The sequence below is a fragment of the Dromiciops gliroides genome, chromosome 3 (assembly GCF_019393635.1).
Source record: "Dromiciops gliroides isolate mDroGli1 chromosome 3, mDroGli1.pri, whole genome shotgun sequence".
Taxonomy (NCBI): Eukaryota; Metazoa; Chordata; class Mammalia; order Microbiotheria; family Microbiotheriidae; genus Dromiciops; species Dromiciops gliroides.
The window spans coordinates 490,552,356-490,573,651 of record NC_057863.1 but is presented as its reverse complement, the minus strand read 5'-3'; the positions used below and the strand labels follow the sequence as shown (position 1 = coordinate 490,573,651).

At 37.3% G+C, this 21,296-nt stretch overlaps 1 protein-coding gene across 1 annotated transcript in view; it reads left to right on the top strand.

The window, feature by feature from the left end:
• The window catches only part of PARP4 (poly(ADP-ribose) polymerase family member 4), a 98,809-nt gene that overhangs the window by 60,701 nt on the left and 16,812 nt on the right, over positions 1-21,296 (top strand). Inside the window, exons 22-30 of the mRNA XM_043995236.1 lie at positions 38-233; positions 2,655-2,722; positions 3,962-4,149; positions 4,848-4,947; positions 10,372-10,542; positions 10,793-10,873; positions 14,425-14,505; positions 15,971-16,066; positions 19,552-19,674. Of these exons, the coding sequence (XP_043851171.1) occupies positions 38-233; positions 2,655-2,722; positions 3,962-4,149; positions 4,848-4,947; positions 10,372-10,542; positions 10,793-10,873; positions 14,425-14,505; positions 15,971-16,066; positions 19,552-19,674 (1,104 nt within the window). The remainder of the gene's footprint in view (positions 1-37; positions 234-2,654; positions 2,723-3,961; positions 4,150-4,847; positions 4,948-10,371; positions 10,543-10,792; positions 10,874-14,424; positions 14,506-15,970; positions 16,067-19,551; positions 19,675-21,296) is intronic.

Genomic DNA, 21,296 nt, shown 5'->3' with positions numbered 1-21,296 from the left:
TGCTACATTTCAGCTGTTGTCTCCCTCCTCCTTCTAGGCCTGCATGCTTGTGTTCCATCCAGACTTCAGTACTGCATTGCCAGAAGAGACCCCTACTAGTGAAGTTATTATTTGCCTGGATTGCTCCAACTCTATGGAGGGCTCAGAATTACTGCAAGCAAAACAAATTGCCTTACATGCTCTGTCTCTCATCCACGAGAACCAAAAAATAAATGTTATCAAGTTTGGCACAAGTAAGTTTTCTGTTATTTTATGCTCTGACATTATGACTTTCTAAAATTAAACTGAAAAGGTAAGAGTGAAAAGGAAGGATGTGAATTACCTTGATGGGAAAATTTGCAACTGTATTAGTATTAGAAGTATTAGAATTGTCAGAAAGTGTAGTGTGCTCCCTCAAGAGGTAGTGGGCTCCTTGTTACTAGAGACCTTAAATGGAAGCAGGATAACAATAATGGAGTATGTCATATTGAAAACTTCTGTCCAGGTACAGGTTGGATTGTGATCTCTTTCAACTCTGGGATTCTGAGTCTGTGCAACAGGAATTTTTAACCTGGCATCTGTGGATAATTCAGAGGGTCTGTGAACTCAGATGGGAAGAAGAAAAATCACATTTTTATTTTTCCTAACCTCTAACCTTAATTTAGTGTTTCTTTCCATTATTTAAATGGAAAGCCTTTAAAGAAAGGCCCCATAGGTTTCTCCAGACTGCCAGAAGGGTGCATGGCATAAAAGGGGTTAAGATCCCTTGGGATACTGTTAGGTTGTAGTTCTATTTGAGGAACATAATGCTATTAAAAGATATGTAATCAGATCTTCTACACCAGGTGGGGACAGTGAAAGTCATAAGAGAAAGAGGATCAGGCACTGCTTCTAAAGAGGAGGCAAGATACATAGAACAGGAGAAAATGGGTCTCTGTGCTCCATCAGTCCATGTGCCCACATCATTCTGAGAAAGGCATAAACTTACAGTTTCTCCTGTGCCTTAGTGTTGGCCAAGTAATCTGAATGCTTGGGAGAACTAGAGGGGGACGTGCAGCCCTACTATTTTTATAGAAACATAAAGGGCCATGTTAGATATAGACACACCTTGTTTTACATTATAATTGAGTTCTACATGAGTGATTTTGTGGTGGAAATGTATTGGCAAAATTGTTAATTGAATCTCTTTGCTACCCCTTAATTTATCTTTTTTTTTTTAATGCCTCTCAAGTCTCACTTGCCCAGCTCTTACTGGTGCTGGCAGGTTGGAAACCCACAGGCTTGGATGCTACTGCTTGAGGGTTCTAAGAGGAATCCTGTGGGCAGAGAGTCTTCTAATACTGCCCCAGAGGTGCTTCCACTGGCACACTCATCTTTACTCCTGCAAAGTCAGTTCTTTAGTCGTATGATATAACGACTGTAATTACCAAGCATTTCCCCCAACACCAGCAGCAGACTCTGCCCCAAATATATCGGGGGGGGGGGTAGGAAGAGGAGAAGAGTGAGTATGAATTTAAAACACAATAGCAGTGAGGTGCACATGTTGGGAACATAGGTGGCCAAGGCACTTCACAAGGATGAAGCTACAGAGCCTCTGCATTCTTTCTTTTTTCTGGAGGGTGCTCTCAGTGTTGGTGGTGAGGAAGGCTCAGTACTGGGGATGGATGAAGGACTCTGCTGCTCAGCTGAGCTAGGTCCTCACACGGTCTGGGGTCTCCAGGGCACCAGTAGCTCATCTGGCTTTACTCACACTGAGATGTAATATCTCCACTGGAGGGGCCAGGCTTCTGCTGGGATGAGTTGTGAAGTCACTTGGTGGCTGTGCTGGCTCCCCACAAGACTTGGTAGATACTACTGCTGGACAATGACATTTAGATGGAACAAGGCAACTACTTTAAGACTGGACCACGTAGATCCCTCAGCTCAGGGTGAGAGCATCCTAGCTGGATGTTTACATTCGCTACTGGGCTGAGTTGTTTCTCAGGATGGTGTTGATGCTCTCAGCTAGTGTCAGCAAACTTTAGTATGGTAACCTGTCACTAGACCTCTGATCCTTAGACCTTTCAAAGTCTCAGAAAGTCCTGTACCAACAAATAGAAAATATAAACAGGAGGCAACCCCATCCCAGATACAGACTTGCTTTCAAAGCCATACACTCACCAGCTAACCTGGTAAGGGGAAAGGGGAAAAGGATACCTCCCTCCTCACCACTGGCTCTCCAGAGATCAGAGGCATCCTCATATCTAATGGCCAGGGGGAAGGGAAAAAGGAGTTTTTGTATTAGGGCCTTTTGTATGAACTCTCAGTTTCTATTCAGCCCCTTGTCAAAAGGCCTTTCTTCACCTTGCAGCAAGTACACAGGAACAGTCACAGAAGAAGCATTTACCAGTGTTTAGTGGAGAACTACACACTTTTGTTCTACATCATCGTGAATTTCTAGAAATGGATTCACCAAACATCCATGTGCATGCCCCTGGGACTGGCCCTCATAGGTCATTCCTCTGTTTTAATTACAAATTAAGATTTTTATAAATACGATGTCCTAAAAGTGAGGCCCAACTCAATAAATGTATATAAACAAGTGTCTAAGACATTTCTATTGACAGAAATAGAATCCTATGATGATACTGTGGATAAATATTTAATAGAAGTTTCAAACAAATTTCATTATACAGGTTTTACAGAATTATTTCCATATCCTAAGTACTCCACAAGCAACCCTAAACTGACAGAGTTTATTATGGTGAGTAAAAAACTTTCTTTTTTGTTTGTTTGGTTTTGGGTTTTTTTTGGTTTTTGCGGGGCAACAGGGGTTAAGTGACTTGCCCAGGGTCACACAGCTAAGTAAGTGTCAAGTGTCTGAGGTCCAACCTGAACTCAGGTCTTCCTGAATCCAGGGCCGGTGCTTTATCCACTGCACCACCTAGCTGCCCCTAAAACACTTTCTTAATCTCTTGAGTCTTTGCCTACGAAATTTCAGTGACATTCCCAGGATTTAGCACTTTTCTGCCTCTGAGGCCCTGGGTATTCATCCCTGTTTTTGTTCAATTGCCTGCTCCTATCCCATTTATTTATGTAGCTTTTGTACTTTTGATGCTGATTTTTCCAATCTGGAAAAGGCATTGCAACCAGTATGTAACAGTGACCATTATATAAAGAGGTAGGAAGGAGGAAAAGGTGATATATTCACAGATGGGTAGGCAGGAAGGCAGACACTGGTGATCTTTGGTAGACAGGCAACTTAAGGCAGGAGATAATTTTTACAGAGAGTCAGTCACAGATGGGGAGGTAAGCCAATTAAACCATGGACCTGAACAATTGGTCTATAAAGAGCTTGATGTATGATGTGCAATTTGAGACTAGCAGCCACAAAGAGCTCTTGTGACTTTTATTCAAAAGAAACTCATTTTTCCTATTTTCTCACTCTAAAATAAGATTGCAGCCACTAATTAAGAGCAATGATAAAGCAAGTAAAAATACAATTTGATAGTAGCTCTTTCATTTTGTCTTTAAAAAGTGCTAGCTGTAGAGGGTATTAATGGGATAGTTTGTAAGTTGGGGGAAAAGGTAAATATACACTGGTATACTTTATTAAAAAGTTTAATTAGTGGCAAATGTAAGTTTAACTGTTTTTGTGGACATTTAAATTTAGGTGTGTAATGACCTAGTAAAAACAAACAGTAACAAAAGGACACATTCTCACTTAATTTAGGCACTTGAAGAGAATGCTTGTATTTTCTAGTTATCTAAAAGGAAATGTGAGAATCCTCTTTTTATAAACTCAGTGCAGAAATGAAATTATATTAGTCTAGCTGTTCTTCCCCAGGCACAATAACAACTATGTCATTTTTTAAAAGTGTTTAATGAAAAAATAAGGGGGGGGGGGGGTTCTCTAAAGAAGGGGACATATTCCAAAGAAGAAATATTTAATAGCAAGTTTACAAAGTGTGAATAAAAACCACTTTCTTTTCATTTTTTCCAGTCTGCTACACCTACCATGGGAAATACTGACTTCTGGAAAATCCTTCGATTTTTAAACTTACTTTATCCTTCTCAAGGGATGCGCAACATTCTTCTTCTATCTGATGGGCATATCCAGAATGAGAGCCTGACATTGCAGATTGTAAAAAGAAATGTTAGACACACCCGCATATTTACATGTGGCATTGGGTAAGTGCAAGAAAAATCATCATGTCAATGGAAAATCAAGTGGTAAGCAGCCAACAGTCAGTTGTTTACACAGGACAGGGAATTAGGACAGAATAGAGAGGTTACACAGATAACTTCCAAAAGGTGAAGGAACTAGTGAGAGCTGAGGAGATACTCAAGGGAAAGACTGCAGAAAGAGCCAAAGAGTTTTCTTTGATTAGGAGACCTAGAATGGATGGCAAATCAGCAAAGGAGACTAAGAAGGAGGACTCAGGCAAGAAAAGAACTAGGAGAGAGCAGGATTACAGAAGCTGTGGGAAAAAGGTGTTTGTTTTTCCTTGGTACTTGGGTTAGGCACAGGCATTATTTGGAAGTATAGGTATAAGTGGTAAATATCATTTCAGGCCCTGCCCCTACTTCTGGTTGAAAAGAGATTGGTCCCTACTTAGAAAGAAGTATCATCTGAAAGACCATCTGTTATCATCATTTTCCAGTAGCTTTCTTGAGAAAGATCAGCATATCCATTAGTCTGAGGAATTTAAATTACATATGTTCTCCCTAATATGCTTTATTTTTTTCTTTTGAATTACAAATCCCCAAACCACCCATTGGGGCATGGCACCATCTGTTGACATTTTGTGCTTTGACACACTTCGTTGTAAAGACTCTTGAAATTATTTTCATAAATCTTTGAAACTAAACCTTTAAAATTTGACCAGGTCCACTGCAAATCGTCATATCCTAAGGACTTTGTCACAGTATGGTGCTGGAGCATTTGAATTCTTTAACACAAAATCTAAATATAGTTGGAAAAAACAGGTAAGTTTCTTGACCTTTTTAATCTTTTTTTAAAGTGTCCTTATGGGAATAGGAAATATCCCAAACACTAATTGTGTATGTTTTTAAATCTTATGCAACAATCAGTGAAATGGATCTCTGGGCTCTATCTAATTAGATATATACTATCTACTATCTGGGCTCTAATATCTAATGAGTAAATCACTTCATTTTAGTCCTTGAATAAATACAGAATGCTCACAAATGTCATTCATGTCACTCTTAATTTTGTTTTCTAACATTTTTCTAAAGGTTCCATTCAATTCCATAAACATATTAACTATTTTATATAGGTTTAAAAGATAGAAAGTTTAGATAAGCCCTGGTCCTTGGCCTCATGGATCTTAAAGTATAGTAGGAAGAAAGGAGTTATAATTTTAGTCCTTTAGAGATCCCTGACTTTTTTGGTGTAAGAATTCTCTCTACTGGGGCAGCTAGGTGGCGCAGTGGATAGAGCACCAGCCCTGGAGTCAGGAGTACCTGAGTTCAAAGCCGGCCTCAGACACTTAACACTTACTAGCTGTGTGACCCTGGGCAAGTCACTTAACCCCAACTGCCTCACTTAAAAAAAAAAAAAAAGAATTCCCTCTACTCACACAAATACCAATTTCCCACCTCTTTGGTAGATAGTCATCATGAGTTAGTCAGAAAACTGACCAAAAAAACCCCCATCAGTTGTTGACTAACCTATTGATGAGCCTCTTTACACTTAACTATGTTGGTCCTCATTCAACAAACATCCAATGCTGGCTGGACTTCTCAAACATCCCCATTCTCTATACCTACCCCTCCCTCTAATTTCTTTCTAAGTAGGGACCAATCTCTTTTCAACCAGAAGTAGGGGCAGGGCCTGAAATGATAGTTATCACTTATACCTATACTTCCAAATAATGCCTGTGCCTAACCCAAGTACCAAGGAAAAACAAACACCTTCTTTTTCCCACAGCTTCTGTAATCCTGCTCTCTCCTAGTTCTTTTCTTGCTTGAGTCCTCCTTCTTAGTCTCCTTTGCTGATTTGCCATCCATTCTAGGTCTCCTAATCAAAGAAAACTCTTTGGCCCACTTCTTTCTACAGTCTTTCCCTTGAGTATCTCCTCAGCTCTCACTAGTTCAGAACCACCAGGATTCTTCTGGTTCCCCAGGTTTACAATCTGGAAGTCACACTTTACTCCTTGCCCTTATTTGCCTCCCATATCTAATCCCCCTTCCTCCATATCTCTCACATTTGTTCCTTTCTCTGTATTCACTTCATGGCTACTCTTGTTCAGGGCCTCATTACTTACTTCCTGCTTGGACCATTTCATTATGTTGATTGTTGTTATTTGGGAGTTTTTTTTGGGGGGGTTAGCATTTTTCCCTCAATTAAATGTAAAAACAATTTTAACATCCATTTTAAAAACTTTGTGTTCCAAATTCTCTCCCTTCCTCCCTCCCCACTCCTCTTTCAAGAAGGTAAGCAATTCAATGTAAATTATACATGTGTAGTCATGAAAAACATTTCCACATTAGTCAGATTGTGAAAGAAAACAGACAAAAGAAAAACTCAAGAAAAATAAAGTAAAAAAAATTATGCTTCAATCTGTATTCAGACATCAATTCTTTTTCCAGGGTGGATAACATTTTTCATCATAAGTCCTTTAGAGTTATCTTGTCTCTTCCTCTTCTAATCCATCCTTCACACAGCTATCAAATTAATATTCCTCAAGGACAGGTCTAACCATCAGTCTTCTGCTTAAGAATCATTAGTGGCTCTCCGCTGCCACTAGGAACAAATACAAATTTCTCTACTCCATAATCTGGCTTCAGCCCATTTTGGCAGGCTGATTCCTCCTTATTCCCCTCCTTGTACTACACATTCAGGTTCCACTGGCGTGTTTACTATTTCTCATTCACAACATTGCATTTCTTCCCCCAGACCTTGGCATATGTCTATAATGTTCTCCTCTTTACCTCTACCTCTTTGAGCCTCTGGCTCCCTTCAAGGCTCAGTTCAAGTTCCACATTCTTCAATAGGTTTTTCCTGATTGTCCAAGTTTTTAATACTCTCCCAATTACTTTGTATTTATTTTATTTTAATTTTATCTTTGCTTATATCCCTTGATAAAAATATAAGCTCTTTGAGAACAGGGATTATCTCAGTTTTTATTTGTATCACTAGTGCCTAGCATAGAGCCTAGCATATTTGGAGGTGTTTGATGCTTGTTGATTAATTGAATCCAGCACCAGGCTCATATTTTAAGCATTTCCAGCTTGATAGGAAGCTATACTTAGCAGGTTGCTTAGCCTTCAAGAATCCAGAGTTATGGATGCAGCTAGTTGACACAATGGATAAAGCACTGGACCTGAATTCAGGAGGACCTGAATTCAAATCCAGCCTCAGACATTTGATACTTACTAGCTGTGTGACCTTGGGCAAGTCACTTAACCCTCATTGCCCACCCAAAAAAAAGAATCCATGGTTACCCTTATCCATGACTGGGCATCAGAAGAGAACTTTAATGGAAGAGGAGACTATGATGTGTAAAACTAAAACAAAATATTCTATAAGTTAACAAGGGTACAGAGTGCTTTGCATGTCTGAACGGGGAGGGTAGCTAGTTACTAATCTAGGAAATCAGGGAAGCCTTCCTGGAGTAAGTGGCTTTTGAATTGGGCTGTAAAGAATAGGTAGAAATTCCCAGTCTTATTTTTGGTAGAACAGCCTAGGCATAGGGAACAGTGTGAGCCATGGCACAACGTAGAGAAATGGGCAAATATGGGGTATGTTTAGAGGTCAACAAGTAGTTTAGTATGGCTGGGATAGAGTACATGAGAGATTTGTATTAGATAAGGCTGTAATAAGTGCCACATATAGAGAGTCTGAATAACAGGCAGAGGAGTTTAACTACTTAGAAGTAAGAGGAAACTACTCTAATACTTGCACAGATGTGTAACATGATCAGATCTACATATAAGGAAGATAACTCTGACAGCACTGTGACAGATGGATTATTCAGAGATGGAAAGTGGAGATGGGAAGTCTTGTTAAAAAGTTGTAATATCCAGGGCATTAGTAATGGAAACCTTTACTAGGATGATGGCTATGGAAATAGAGGAAAAAAGGAATAGATTTGAGAGATCTTTCAGAGATGGAATCAATAAGAATTGGTAACTGATTGGCCATGGGAGTTGAGGAGTGATAATGAAAATACCAAGGTTTCTAACATGACAGAGGCTGGTCATTTTTAAACAAAAATTATCCAAAGCCAGTTCTTGAAAGAAGGTGGCTGCTTCTCTTTGGAATGACAAATGAAATGTGACTCTAAAGCAGTTTCATGGCTTATAAACTGTCTTTGAAGCTGTTCCAAAGAGTGAGGTCCAATGAGTTCAGGTTATAGCCGCATTATTGGAATAAATATGGAGTTTCCCAAGAAAAGGCTTTCAAGACAGCATTCACTTGAATGTATGGATTCTGACACAGAATTCAGAGCCATCTTAATGTAGTGAATAGAATACTATATATGGAATTAGGAAGACCTAGATTTTAATCCCACCTGAGATACTCACTGGCTGTGTGACCTTGGACAAGTCATCTAACCTCTGAGCCCTAGTTTTCTCATGTGTATAAACAAATAATTGACTTGATGGTGTTGTGAGAACCACATATAATGTTGCATGTTAAATTCTGGGCAAACCTTAAAGCAACATATCAGTGTTATTTGTTATTATTATAATCATTCGTCTATGTTTGTTAAAAACAAGTTTCATTACTCAGTGACTACACCTTGTATAAACCACAAGAAAGGATGCTGGAGTCCATTATGACTGGTGTAATGAAAAGAGGCCTTGACTGGGAATAAGGAAGGCAACATTGTGTGGTATGATGGAGAGAATCCTGGTTTAAGGGCCTAGGTTCAAATTCTGCTTCTGTTACTACCAGTGTGACCTTGGACAAGTCACTTAAACTTCCTTGAACATCAGTTTCCTCAGCTAAAATTTGAAGGGGTTAGACAACAAGGCATCTAAGGTCACTTTCAGCTTTACATCTACCATTCTTAATTTCCATATAAATAAGCACTGGAGGAAAAAATTAGATGGCCTTTGATGGACCTTTTTAGTAAAATCTATGATCCTGTGATCCGAAGTCCTGAGATTGAATTCCAGGCCTGATATTTAGTAAACTCACTGAAGGCCAGTTTCCTCATCTATAAAATGGGGATTGTAGCACTTAAAGGGTCTTGTGAGATAAACACTTTATCAGCCTCAAAGCACCATATAAATGTAACTTATAACTATGACTAGTATCATTTTTTCTAATTTGGGAAGTTTGAGCTCTTTTAGCCATGTTAAGTGACTAAATTTAAAGTTCTTTTTTTTGTTGTTTTGAAAAACAAGATGTTCTTTTTTGTGTTTAGAACAGGGTGGGCCTAAGAGAAGAATTAAATAAAATAGAGACTAGATAGGATTACTGTCCAGAATAATAAAATTTAAACAAATTCTCTTTCTTCACTGGAGGAGAAGGAATGAAAAGGAAATCTGAAAGGGAGCAGAATAGTCCCTAGGTGAATTCACTGAATCACCTGCCACAGCATCACAAAAGTTTAGGTCTGCAAAGAACCTTGGTAATCATTTGGTCCAACTGGTGATATAATGGAACAATCACTGGTTTGGGTGTCATAGGACCTGGGTTCAAATACTGCTTCTGTCACTTATGTGACCTAGGGCATGTCATTTAACCTTTTTGAACCTCAAGTTCCCAATCAGTAGAATGAAGGGGTTGAACTAAAGATGACCTCTCACATCCCTTCCAACCCTAAATCTTAGGTGTGCCCAGAAATACTAAGTGACCTACAGGGACACAGAGCCAGAATTAGAACCCCCTTACCTCTGAACTACCAGGCTTCTTTCCCCTGTATTGATTGGTCTTTGTAATTTACCCTGCGTATAGTAGATAAGAAGTATTTGTTGAATGGTTCTCCCACAAATCATTTTATTCCCAGAGCTTTATAAAGTGCTATGTAATACCTGTATTATTAAAGCTATGTGTTATGTAATACCTATATTATTATAATTGTAATGTCTATATTATTAAAGATAAGTATTATATAATACCTGTATTATTAAAGCTAAGTGTTATATAATCCTGTATTATTAAAATGAATATTTTAATTGAAAGCTACTATGAAAATTGCACACTAGAGAAATTAATGAAGGCATTGCAGTGACTTTTTCATATGTAAAGTGGGTAACAGTAATACTGTAATAATTTTAAAGGGGCATTTGTCAACTTTATTCCAATGTTTTCCTTTCATATAGAAGGAAAAACTGTAAAATGATGAGAATATAAATATTTTTAATTAGCAAGAAAGTTATTTTTTCATGGAATAAAATCAAGACCTAATCCAAATCTTTTTCCTTCGTAAATAGATTGAAGACCAGATAACAAGAATATTTTCTCCAGGATGCAGCTCTGTGTCTATTAAATGGCAGCAACTAAATCTAAATTCACCAGAGCCCATTCAGGCTCCCACGGAAATTCAGGCCTTATTCAACAATGATAGACTGCTTGTGTATGGATTCATCCCTCATTGTACACAGGTGAGGAATTGTCCAAAGAAGCACAGGTTGTATGTTTGAATATTTAGCCATGGCTTCTTTTGAAACTTTCCCCTTTGATGGATACCTTTTGCAACTAAGGGAAAGTGGTTTTTGCTTCTATCTTCACTTAAGTGATTGTTAATTGTTAATCATGGGGATAATCACTGCTAAACGTTTCAGCAGCTAAGAGGTTGGGAATATGGATAGGAAAAAGTAATCAGATACCTCTTTTTTTTCCAATGTCATCCAGGCCATCCTACATGCTTTCATTCAAGACAGAGAATTTCACACAATGGTATCAACTACCGAATTACAGAAAACAACTGGAACTGTAAGATTTAAGACTTCATCTATATACCTATGATAGTAATCAATTTTCATAATTTTATGTTTTAATAAACATATCCTTAGTCATTTAATATACACTATTACTTAATATTTTTACTTCTGTTACATATTAAAATCTAAGTATCTCACTCAGGGAAGGAATTGGACATATGAGCTCACTTTTCTACACCTATAAACATTTAGTTTAACAGTAGTATATTGAGGAACCCACATATTTTATTCACCTAGTTAGATAAAATTCATATCTACTTTATCTCTATTATTAGTTTCTAAGTTTTCTGAATTAATCAAAATTAAATTTTATTCAGTATAGTGCAAGAAAGATTCACCCTTATGTTGTGCTTCAGGGTTTATAAAGTGTTTTGTTCACAAAAACCTTCTAATATGTAAGTAGTGTTATTATTGTTATCTAACTGAAGCACAGAGTTTAGATTACTTGCCTGATATAAAACCTACTTAATTATGATAAATAGTTTTTTTAATACGCTGCTGTATTATACTAATATTTTATTGAGTATTTTTGTATATTCATTAGAGAAATTGATCTTTATTTTCTTTTTTAGTGTTATCTTTGCCTGGTTTTAAAACTAATACCATATTTGCATTGAAAACTTGCAGTTCTCCAGCATGAGCTGTCCCTAGAATAATTCAGTACCTCAAGAAAGTAGCAACAAGACCAGCCCAGACATTCTCTCTGGAAGGGCACAGAGCCTGACCTAGCATAACGTCCACAGTCAGGGAGTAGGATGGAAAAATTGAGCAAAAAAAAATCCCACCATAAAAATCTATTAATTATAGTGACAATGAAGCTCAATATACAAACTCAAATGAACAGAATGCCTCTAAGATATTTGTAAGCAAAGCCTCAAAGAAAAATTTGGCATGGGGGAAATTCAACTAGAATTTTTGAAAAAAGATGAAGCAAGAGGTTTTTAATAGTTTAATTTTTTGTTATAAATTAAATAAGAGCACTAGAAGGAGAAATGAAAAGGAAATGAGAGTTATGAGAGAAAGAATTGAAAGGGGAATTAATGGCTTGACACAAGAAATACAAAATTTTCCTGAAGCAACAAACTCGCTGAAAATAATAATGAACCAATAGGTCCCTAAGGCAATAAGAAATATTAAAATAGTCAAAAGACTGAAAAATAGAAGAAAATGTAAGGTATGTATCTCATAGCAAAAACAACTTACCTGGAAAACAGATCAAGGAGAGATTATTTAAGAATCATTGTACTACCTGAAAGCCAAGAACAGAAAAGTAGTCTAGACATCTTATTTCAAGCAATCATAAAATAAAACCTGCCCAGATGTCTTAGAACCAGAGGGCAGGGGCAGCTAGGTGGCACAGTGGATAGAGCACCGACCCTGGAGTCAGGAGGACCTGGGTTCAAGTATGGCCTCAGACACTTGACACCTACTAGCTATGTGACCCCGGGCAAGTCACTTAACCCCAGTTGCCTCGCCAAAGAACAAAAACAAAAACAAAAACAAAAACAAAAACAAAACCAGAGTGCAAAGTAGAAGTAGAAAGAATCTACAGGTCCCCTTCTGAAAAACAAACAAGTAAAAAAAAAACAAAAATGAAAACTCCCAGAAGCATCATAGCCAAAATCCAGAGCTTCCTGGTCAAAGAAAAAGTACTGTAAGCAGCCAGAAAGAAAGAATTCACATACCTTGGAGCCACAGTCAGAAATCACATACACCTTAGCATTTACCACAACAAAGGAACACAGAGCTTAGAATACAATATTACATAATACAAAGAATATAGTCTTACAACAAAGAATAACCTATCCAGCAAACCTGAGTGTAGTCCTACAGGAGGAAAAAAAAAAAAGGAATTTTAATGAAATACAGAATTTCTAAGCATTGCGAATGAAAAGACTAAAACTCTATAGAAAAACTGAAGTGCAAACACAGGAGTCAGAGAGAAAAAAAGCAAACATGAATGAGAAATAATAAGGGACTAAAAAAGGATCAGCAACCCCATTTGAGGTTTTCGTGGCAGAGACACTGGAGTGATTTGTCATTTCCTTCTCCAACTCATTTTACAGATGAGGAAAGTGTCTGAGGTCAAATTTGAATTCAGGTCTTCCTGACTCCAAACCAGGTGCTCTATCCACGGTGCCACCTAGTGGCCTATCAAAGATCATAGAAGCAGTCTAATTAATTAGACAGAGCAACTAGGGGTGGTTCTTATATTTTGGCAGTCTTAAAAGGAGAATGGAAAACGAGGTGAAGAGGAATATACAGGCAGGGGGAGGAAGAGGAAAAATGAGGGAAAACATCTCAAATAATCAGGATGCAGAAATCAGTATAAACAATGAAGAAGGGGTAGGGAGATTGGTTGATACTTGAACCTCATTCTCGTCTAAACACATCAAAAGAAGGCAAAATACTTACATACACATATATCCACACACAAATGGGTACAAAAGTACATTTCATTCAACATGGAAATGTGGGAAAGAGGAAGCAGAAGAGAGGAACAAAAGTCTTGAATGTCACTCTCTGATCAACTGGTAAAAAGAAGGAAAAAATACACATGCAAAGTTATGTATAGGAATTCATTTCGTTCAACAGGGAAACAAGAGGGAAAGGGGAAGCAACTGGGAGAGGAATAGGTTGGGGAATGTAAGTTAAGGGAGAGAGTAATATAAAACAAAACAAACTCTAAAGATGTACAAAAACATTTATAGCAACTCTTGGTGGTGGTAAAGAATTGGAAATTGAAGGTGTGCCCACCAATTTGGGAATAATTAAGGATGGAATGGTTTATAATGGTGATGGAATACTTTTGTGCAGCAAGAAATGTTGAAGGGGATGATTTCAGAGAAGCCTAGGAAGGTTTATATGAACCAGCGCAGAGTGAGGTGAGCAAAACCAACAGAATATTTTACACAATGACAACACTGTTGAGAAAACAAACAATTTTGAAAGACTTAGGAACTCTGTCCATTGCAATAACGAATCATGATTCCAGAGGGTCCATGATGAAATATCTCACCTACCTCCTCATAGAGAGATGATAGACTCAGAGTGTAGACAAACTTTTTTTTTACTTGACGAATATAGGAATTTGTTTTGCTTCATTATTACATGTTTATAACTGGGGATTTGTTTTTCTTTCTCAGTTTCTAGGGGGTGAATGTGGAAGGAGATAAGGAAGATTTTTGATGATGAAAAAAGAAATTTTAATTTAAAAAATAAAAATAAATAGTAAAAGCAGAGTATTAGTTTGAGAAAAAAGTCATCAAAGTCATTTCCTAAGGTCAATTCTCTTTAGCAATAACCTATAAAGAGAGGAGAAAATCTTTAGGTTACAATATTTTCTTTTTTTCCTCTGAGAACATTTGTGCAAACATCCTCCTAGGACTGGGTGGGAGTCCCAGGGACAAACCTACTACTTGCTTATAAAAAAAGATAATCAAATTAAGAAACCAAAGAAATTAATTAATGACTTTTAAAAGTTAAGGAGGTAAAGTGGTAATAAAAAAGGTAAAGTCGTTTTCTTTTGCCCCCGAAATGTAGATGCTTCACAAGTTAACAGCTAGAGCGATCATCAGAGATTATGAAGATGGAATACTCCATGAGGATGAAACAAAACATGAGGTTTGCTTTTTCTATAGAAAGTTTTCTTTGATTTTTAGACAATCTTTCTTAAACTGATGTAGCTAACAACATGTGAAGTTAGGTAAAATGGATAAAGAATAAGTCTATGTGTTAGGGTAAAAGGAATTTGTCTTAAATAGAGTTATGGAATCATAGAATTTACAGGTGGAAGAATGTTTAGAGATAATCTTCTCCCAGAATAGAAGCACAACCTGAGGAAGAATATCCTTCATCTCATTTTATTTCTTTTAGAGAGAAAGCCCCACTTTATTTTCTTCAATTATGTTTTCATTTAAAAGGAAAACTAACAGAGATTTCTAGTCCTGTAAGACTAGGGTAACAGCAAGAGCAAACCTATTAAGTCTCAGTGGAAAAAAAAAAAGCTGATCTGAGAGGAGCTCTTAACTGAGGGTCTTAGAACCTGAGTTCAAATCCCATTTCTTATTTATATGATCTTGGATAAATCATCTAAGCTCTCTGGCTTCATTTTCTTCCTCGTTAGGATGAAAAAGTTGGACAAAATCACTTTTAAAGTCCTTTCAAGCTCTAGGTCTATGATCCTGTGAAATATCTGACAGAAGATTTTTATTATTATAATCTTGCTTGGATTCAGAAAGCTATAGATCTGTAATTTTGCTTTCAAAAGGCGAAACCTTAGAACAGATGTCTTGACTTCATAGATTTTAACATAGAATAAAAGCTATCTAAAGCCCCAGATTACGGGTAGGTAAAAGGTTGCTATTAAAGAGGGTGATCCTTAAAGAGGGTGATCCTCAATTAACCTAACACTAAATTATCAGACTTTTGGGTCGATAAACTAAATAAATTATTTTCAAGATTTTCTAGTCTTGTCCTTAGATTAGGCAGCTTTCTTTATTTGATTTTTATCAAGGTATTTACTATCCCTTTGAATATGATTTATCAGATCTCTTAAGTGGGTGACATGGAGTCACTTACCTTATAAAAGTGAAAAATGTAGAAGAAAACTTTTGCATGGATGTTTTGTTTGGAACATTAATCATAAAATATGTTTTATCCATAGATAACAATAATAAAATCTTACATTTGAGGAACATTTACAATTTAGAAAACATTTTCACTTACATTCTAATTTAATTCTCACAGCAAATCTGTGAAGTAGATAAAAAGCAGGTAGCATTGTGCCCATTTTATAGATGAGGAAACTGAAGCTAAGAGAGATAAAGTGACATATTGAAAAATGTGCAAAAGCCAAAGCTTGAACCCACACTTTCTTATTCCAAGTCCAGTATTCTTTCTGAACATAGGATCATACTTCCTTACCTAAAGGGAAAAAGTTTTCTAGAATTTCTGTTTAAGGAGTAATAAAAACTGGAATTAAAAAGGATCATAGTGTGTGTGTCTATGTGAATTAAGTATCTATGCACCTTGAATACAAAATACATCTGTTTGGTATAATATTTCTATTTAAAACCTTCCAACCTAGATGAAGAAGCAAATTTTGAAGTCTATGATTATTAAACTCAGCAAGGAGAACTCTATTATAACACAATTTACAAGTTTTGTGGCAGTTGAAAAAAGGGTAAGTATTGTTATTAATAGGTGATTAAATTATTATAATTGTCCTAAATAAGAAAACAAGAAAACTTAAGCCTATTAAATCATAGTTAATTATATTTGTTGTTAAATTTATCATGAACTTTAATTATGTGGTAAAGTGGGAAAACTAAGTGACATTTTGCTGGAAAGCTGATATCTTCTAGGATATTACAAAGCACAGATTTATGATTAACAATCATGTAACTATTATTTTATTAATAGTAAATTACAACATTTCACATTCCCATAGTGTTTTCCAGCTTCCAAAGTGCTTTCTTCAACACAGTGTTTAGAGACAGGTAATGCAAATATTTTTCTCCCTTAGTGAGGATGGACCTGAGGTTTGAGGCTGATCTTTTGACCATTGCAGAAGTGGTAGACTATCCCTATGGCTCAAGTGACCAATGATAAGGGCCTATCAACAGGACCTAGTGAAATATGCCAGCCCATTCCTATGATGGTGGGCAATTATAAAGACCATCTGGGGGTCTCATCTATTGTTAAATATTGTCTTGCATATCTGACTGCCTCAACTTTATGAAGTTGTCTGGAGTACTGGCTTTGAGCCCATATCATACTTAGAATGTGAGAGTCTAATGGGATATGTGAGTATCTGAAGAATACCACCCTGATGGCAGGATTCATGTCACCCCCTGTGTAATATGTATTGATTCTTAAAGGTTAGTAATTTTGCGTTAGCTGAACCAATGCAAAGTGAACCATCCTGTTCTTATTCTTGACTCCTAGACTTTCCCATAAAAATAGGGTACCTTGATTAGAATTCAACAAATACTTATTAAATTCCTACTAATTGCAAAACACTATTAGGCTCTGCTGAATTTACTGTAGGAATGTTTTTGACTGAAGAATTGATGCGGGTAGGCTAAAATAAGACAACCCACTTTCCTAGATTGATCAGTTGTTTTTCAGTCTCATGTAACTCTTCAAGACCTCCTTTGGGGTTTTCTTGGCAGAGGTACTGGAGTGGTTTGCCATTTCCTTCTCCAGCTTTCCTAGGTAAACAATGACAAATTCTTACTCTTTGGCTCTACCTTGTCTAGACTCCATGGAGGCCATCAATTTTCAGTAATAACATTTCTTGGACATGTTACAATACAATTGAATAGATTTTAGTTTTCTTTGTAAACATTCAAATGCAAACACCTTGAGAGCAAGGGGAAATCTAATTTATCCTCTTTTTAAATCTTTTCATCCCTAACACCTTTGTCACCTGGGGGGCACTCATCAAATCACACAGTAGATCCCCCAGACCAGAGTACCCCAAGTTAACTCATTTAAGACCATAGCTCACAACCCCCCATTGATATGTTTACATTTACTGTTTAACCAGAGGGCACAATTAATTCAAAGCAAAAGCATTTCATGAATAGTATAATAAGAAAAAAAGCAACAGCCACAAGAATAATGATAATAAAAATAATAGCTAGCATTTATATGTTAGCTTACAACTTGTCAGGCACTGTGTTAAACACAATTACAATTATTATATCATTTGATCCTCACAATAGACCTGTGGGGTAGATATTGTTTTTCTCCCCATTTTATAAATGAGGAATGTGAGGCAGATAGCAAATAAGTGATTTGCCCAGGGTCACACAGGTATTAAGTGTTTGAAGCTGGATTTGAACTCAGATTTCCCTAACTCTGGGCCCTTTATCTACTGTATCACCTCACTACCCTCTAATAAAATAGTTCCTCCATAAAACTGGGGCACATTTACCCCCAAATTCCAACACTAGTAGGAAACGTAGAATACATGTGGCCAGCTCATAGATGGAGAAGATGTATGGTCATAGTCCAGGTGTAGAAACAGCTCATACTTTTGGAGCTGTAGGGCTACCAGTGTGTTCTTTTTGCTAGTTCTCTACATAGGAAGTATGTAACCCCTGCTGGGGCCAGCTCTCTGTTCTCTCAAAGCCACTGCATGATGGTAGTCTGCCTTTGTCATGATCACTGTCAGGCACAGTCATGAGGCTGCAGAGTTCCTCTCCGCTTCTGGTTTCTGATTTAAACCACAATCTCCCCTGAGGTGCTCCCTCTTCCTCATAATAAGCAGCGTGTTTTCTTGGATTACCCTCTTCTCCCTAACATTCTCTCCTGGTTCTCCTTGTACCTGTCTGACCATTTCTCCTTAGTTTCCTTTGCTGGATCTTCATGAAGGGCTTGCTCATTAATCACGAATGTCCACTAAGGCTCTGGCCTGGGTATTTTTCTTCTACTTTTTCAATTTTTTTATCTTATCAGTTCCCTTGGTTTCAATTATCATTTCTATGCAGATAGGTCTCTATTTTATTTGTCTGGCCCTAACCTCTTTCTTTCCTTTTGCGGGGCAATTGGGGTTAATTGACTTGCCCAGGGTCACAGAGCTAGTAAGTGTCAAGTGTCTGAGGCCAGATTTGAACTCAGGTTCTCCTGAATTCAGGGCCGGTACTCTATCCACTGTGCCACCTAGCTACCCTCCCCCCAACCTCTTTCTTGACCACCCAGTCTCATATTTCCAACTGCCTATTAGAAATTTCAAACTGAATGTCACATAGACCAAAGCTTCTCAAAATGTGAACCAATATGGGGTTGTATAACTGAACGTGAGGGTCACAAAAAATCAATATGGGGTTGTGTAACTGAATGTGGGGGACACAAAAAATCTGGCCACAGTAAAAGGTTATGTATGTATGCTGTTTTATATACCTGTATACCCAAGGTCACATAAAAATTTCTTGGGCAAAAAGAAGTCGCAAGTAGAAAAAGTTTAAGAAGCCCTGACATTGGGGGCAGCTAGGTGGTGCAGTGGATAAAGCACCGGCCCTGGATTCAGGAAGACCTGAGTTCAAATCCAGCCTCAGACACTTGATACTTACTAGCTGTGTGGCCCTGGGTAAGTCACTTAACCCTCATTGCCCCACCAAAAAAAAAAATCTTTAAAAAGGAGAAGCAGAGGAAAAGACCACTTCTCCCTTGCCAGCCAAGTTCCTGGCCTTTAAAATGTATATGTTTTGGGGGCAGCTAGGTGGCGCAGTGGATAAAGCACTGGCCTTGGATTCAGGAGGACCTGAGTTCAAATCCAGCCTCAGACACTTGACACTTAACTAGCTATGTGACCCTGGGCAAGTCACTTAACCCTCATTGCCCTGCCCTGCCCAAAAAACCCTAAAAAACAAAATGTATATGTTTCCAGCAAAAACTTGTGTTGAATTGAATTGACTACAGTAAGTTACATATTGGTTATTTTCCTGATTTTTTAAAGCTACCTAGTCATGAATAGCTCATCTACTTTTGCAACTAATTCATCTCATGGTTTATTTTGATTAGCTTCAGTTTTAGAGTGTGACATTTATTGACACTCTAATTCTAGGAGCAGTCCCAAGTTGGGGCTTGTCTTTTGTGGTCTATGGAATCATGAAAGCTTTATTATAAAAATAAGTTCTACATTCACTTGTTTTTACTCAGGATGACAATAAATCACTGGATCCCTACACTCCAAATATTTTGGAACTTATCACCACAGAAGATATAGACTTTCTGCCATATATGGATTGGGAAGTGGAACAGCCAGAATATGCAATGGTGGAGGTAAGTTTTAATGTGAAAAAGAAGCTTGTGATATAGCCTTTATTTATAATAAATAATTATTTTTCAAAATGGACCTTCTTGGGCCAAGTTTGTTAGTGCCCCCCACACACTCATATTCTCTCTCTCTCTCTCTCTCTCACACACACACACACACACACACACACACACACATATAAACTGTGTTCTTTTCCCACAACTTTACTTTTTTAAAAAAATTCAGTTTTATTTTATTTTCAGTTCCAAATTTTCTCCCTCCAACTTTTTTCTCCTCTAACTATTGAAAAAGCAAACCCCAGGGCAGCTAGGTGGCGCAGTGGATAGAGCACCAGCCCTGGAGTCAGGAGTTCCTGAGTTCAAATCTGGCTTCAGACACTTAACACTTACTAGCTGTGTGACCCTGGGCAAGTCACTTAAACCCAATTGCCTCACTAAAAAAAAAAAAGAAAAGAAAAAGAAAACCCCAAAGCTATTACAAATATATCTAGTCAAACAAAAAAAAAATTCCTGTATTAACCATATAAAAAAAAATGCTTCAATCTACACTCTAAATCCATCCCCTAGCAATCTGGAAATAGGTAGTATGCTTTATCATGAGTCCTGGAGAACTGAGACTGGTTCCATTGTGTTCACCAGAGTTTCTAAGTCTTTAAAAGTTGTTTGTCTTTACAATACCATTGGTATTGTATAAATTATTCTCCTGGTTCTACTTACTTCACTTTTCATCAGTTCATAAAAAGTCTTTCCAGGTTTTTCTAAAATCATATTATTCATTTCTTACAGCACAATAGCATTGCATCACAAATATAAACACAACTTCCCAATTGATAGGCGCCCCTTTAAGTTTCTAATTCTTTGCCACAATGAAAATAGCACAGTTTTGCATATACCATATCCTCCATTAAATTCAACAACTATCTACTGAACTGTGCAAGGTTCTTTAAATGATGAAAAAAAAAAGAGAAATGGTTCCTGCTGTCAAATAATTTATATAGTACCCATATCCAGAAGGGGAAATTTTATGTATAAATATACACACATATTTTATGCATATGTATATATATATGTGTGTGTGTTTATGAATCATTTAAATAACAGTATAAAATATCATGATTAATTCCTAGAATAAATGATACAGAAAATAAATATAATGGCATTCCAGCCTTTGGAGTGAAGAGGAATGGTGAAATAAGGCCTCCCATCTGAATATTTAACCAAATGTCTTCCATTTCATATACTTGTCTCTTGCCTGATCCCTAGCCTCCTCTGTAAAGAGGAATGTTGCCTTCCACTCAGTGATGAACATTCTCTCATATGGTTAGACCTACGTATACCAATGATTCTGAACCCCACTTTCCCATTGTCCTCAACCCTGCTACCCCCAAATCCCAACCAGACCCCACCCCCCCCTTCCACTGGGCCATTTGGAATACCTCTTCCATAGGCAACAAATTTCCCTTCCTCCTAAAACTTTTCCTCTCCCATCCCTTTTGGCAATTAGTAATCACTGAAACATGACTCCCTCCTGATGACACAGCCTCCTTGGCTGCACCTTTTCCAGTACTGGCTGCACCTTTGTTTATTGCCCTCAGTTCACAGGTTAAGGCAGAAGAATTAGAATATTC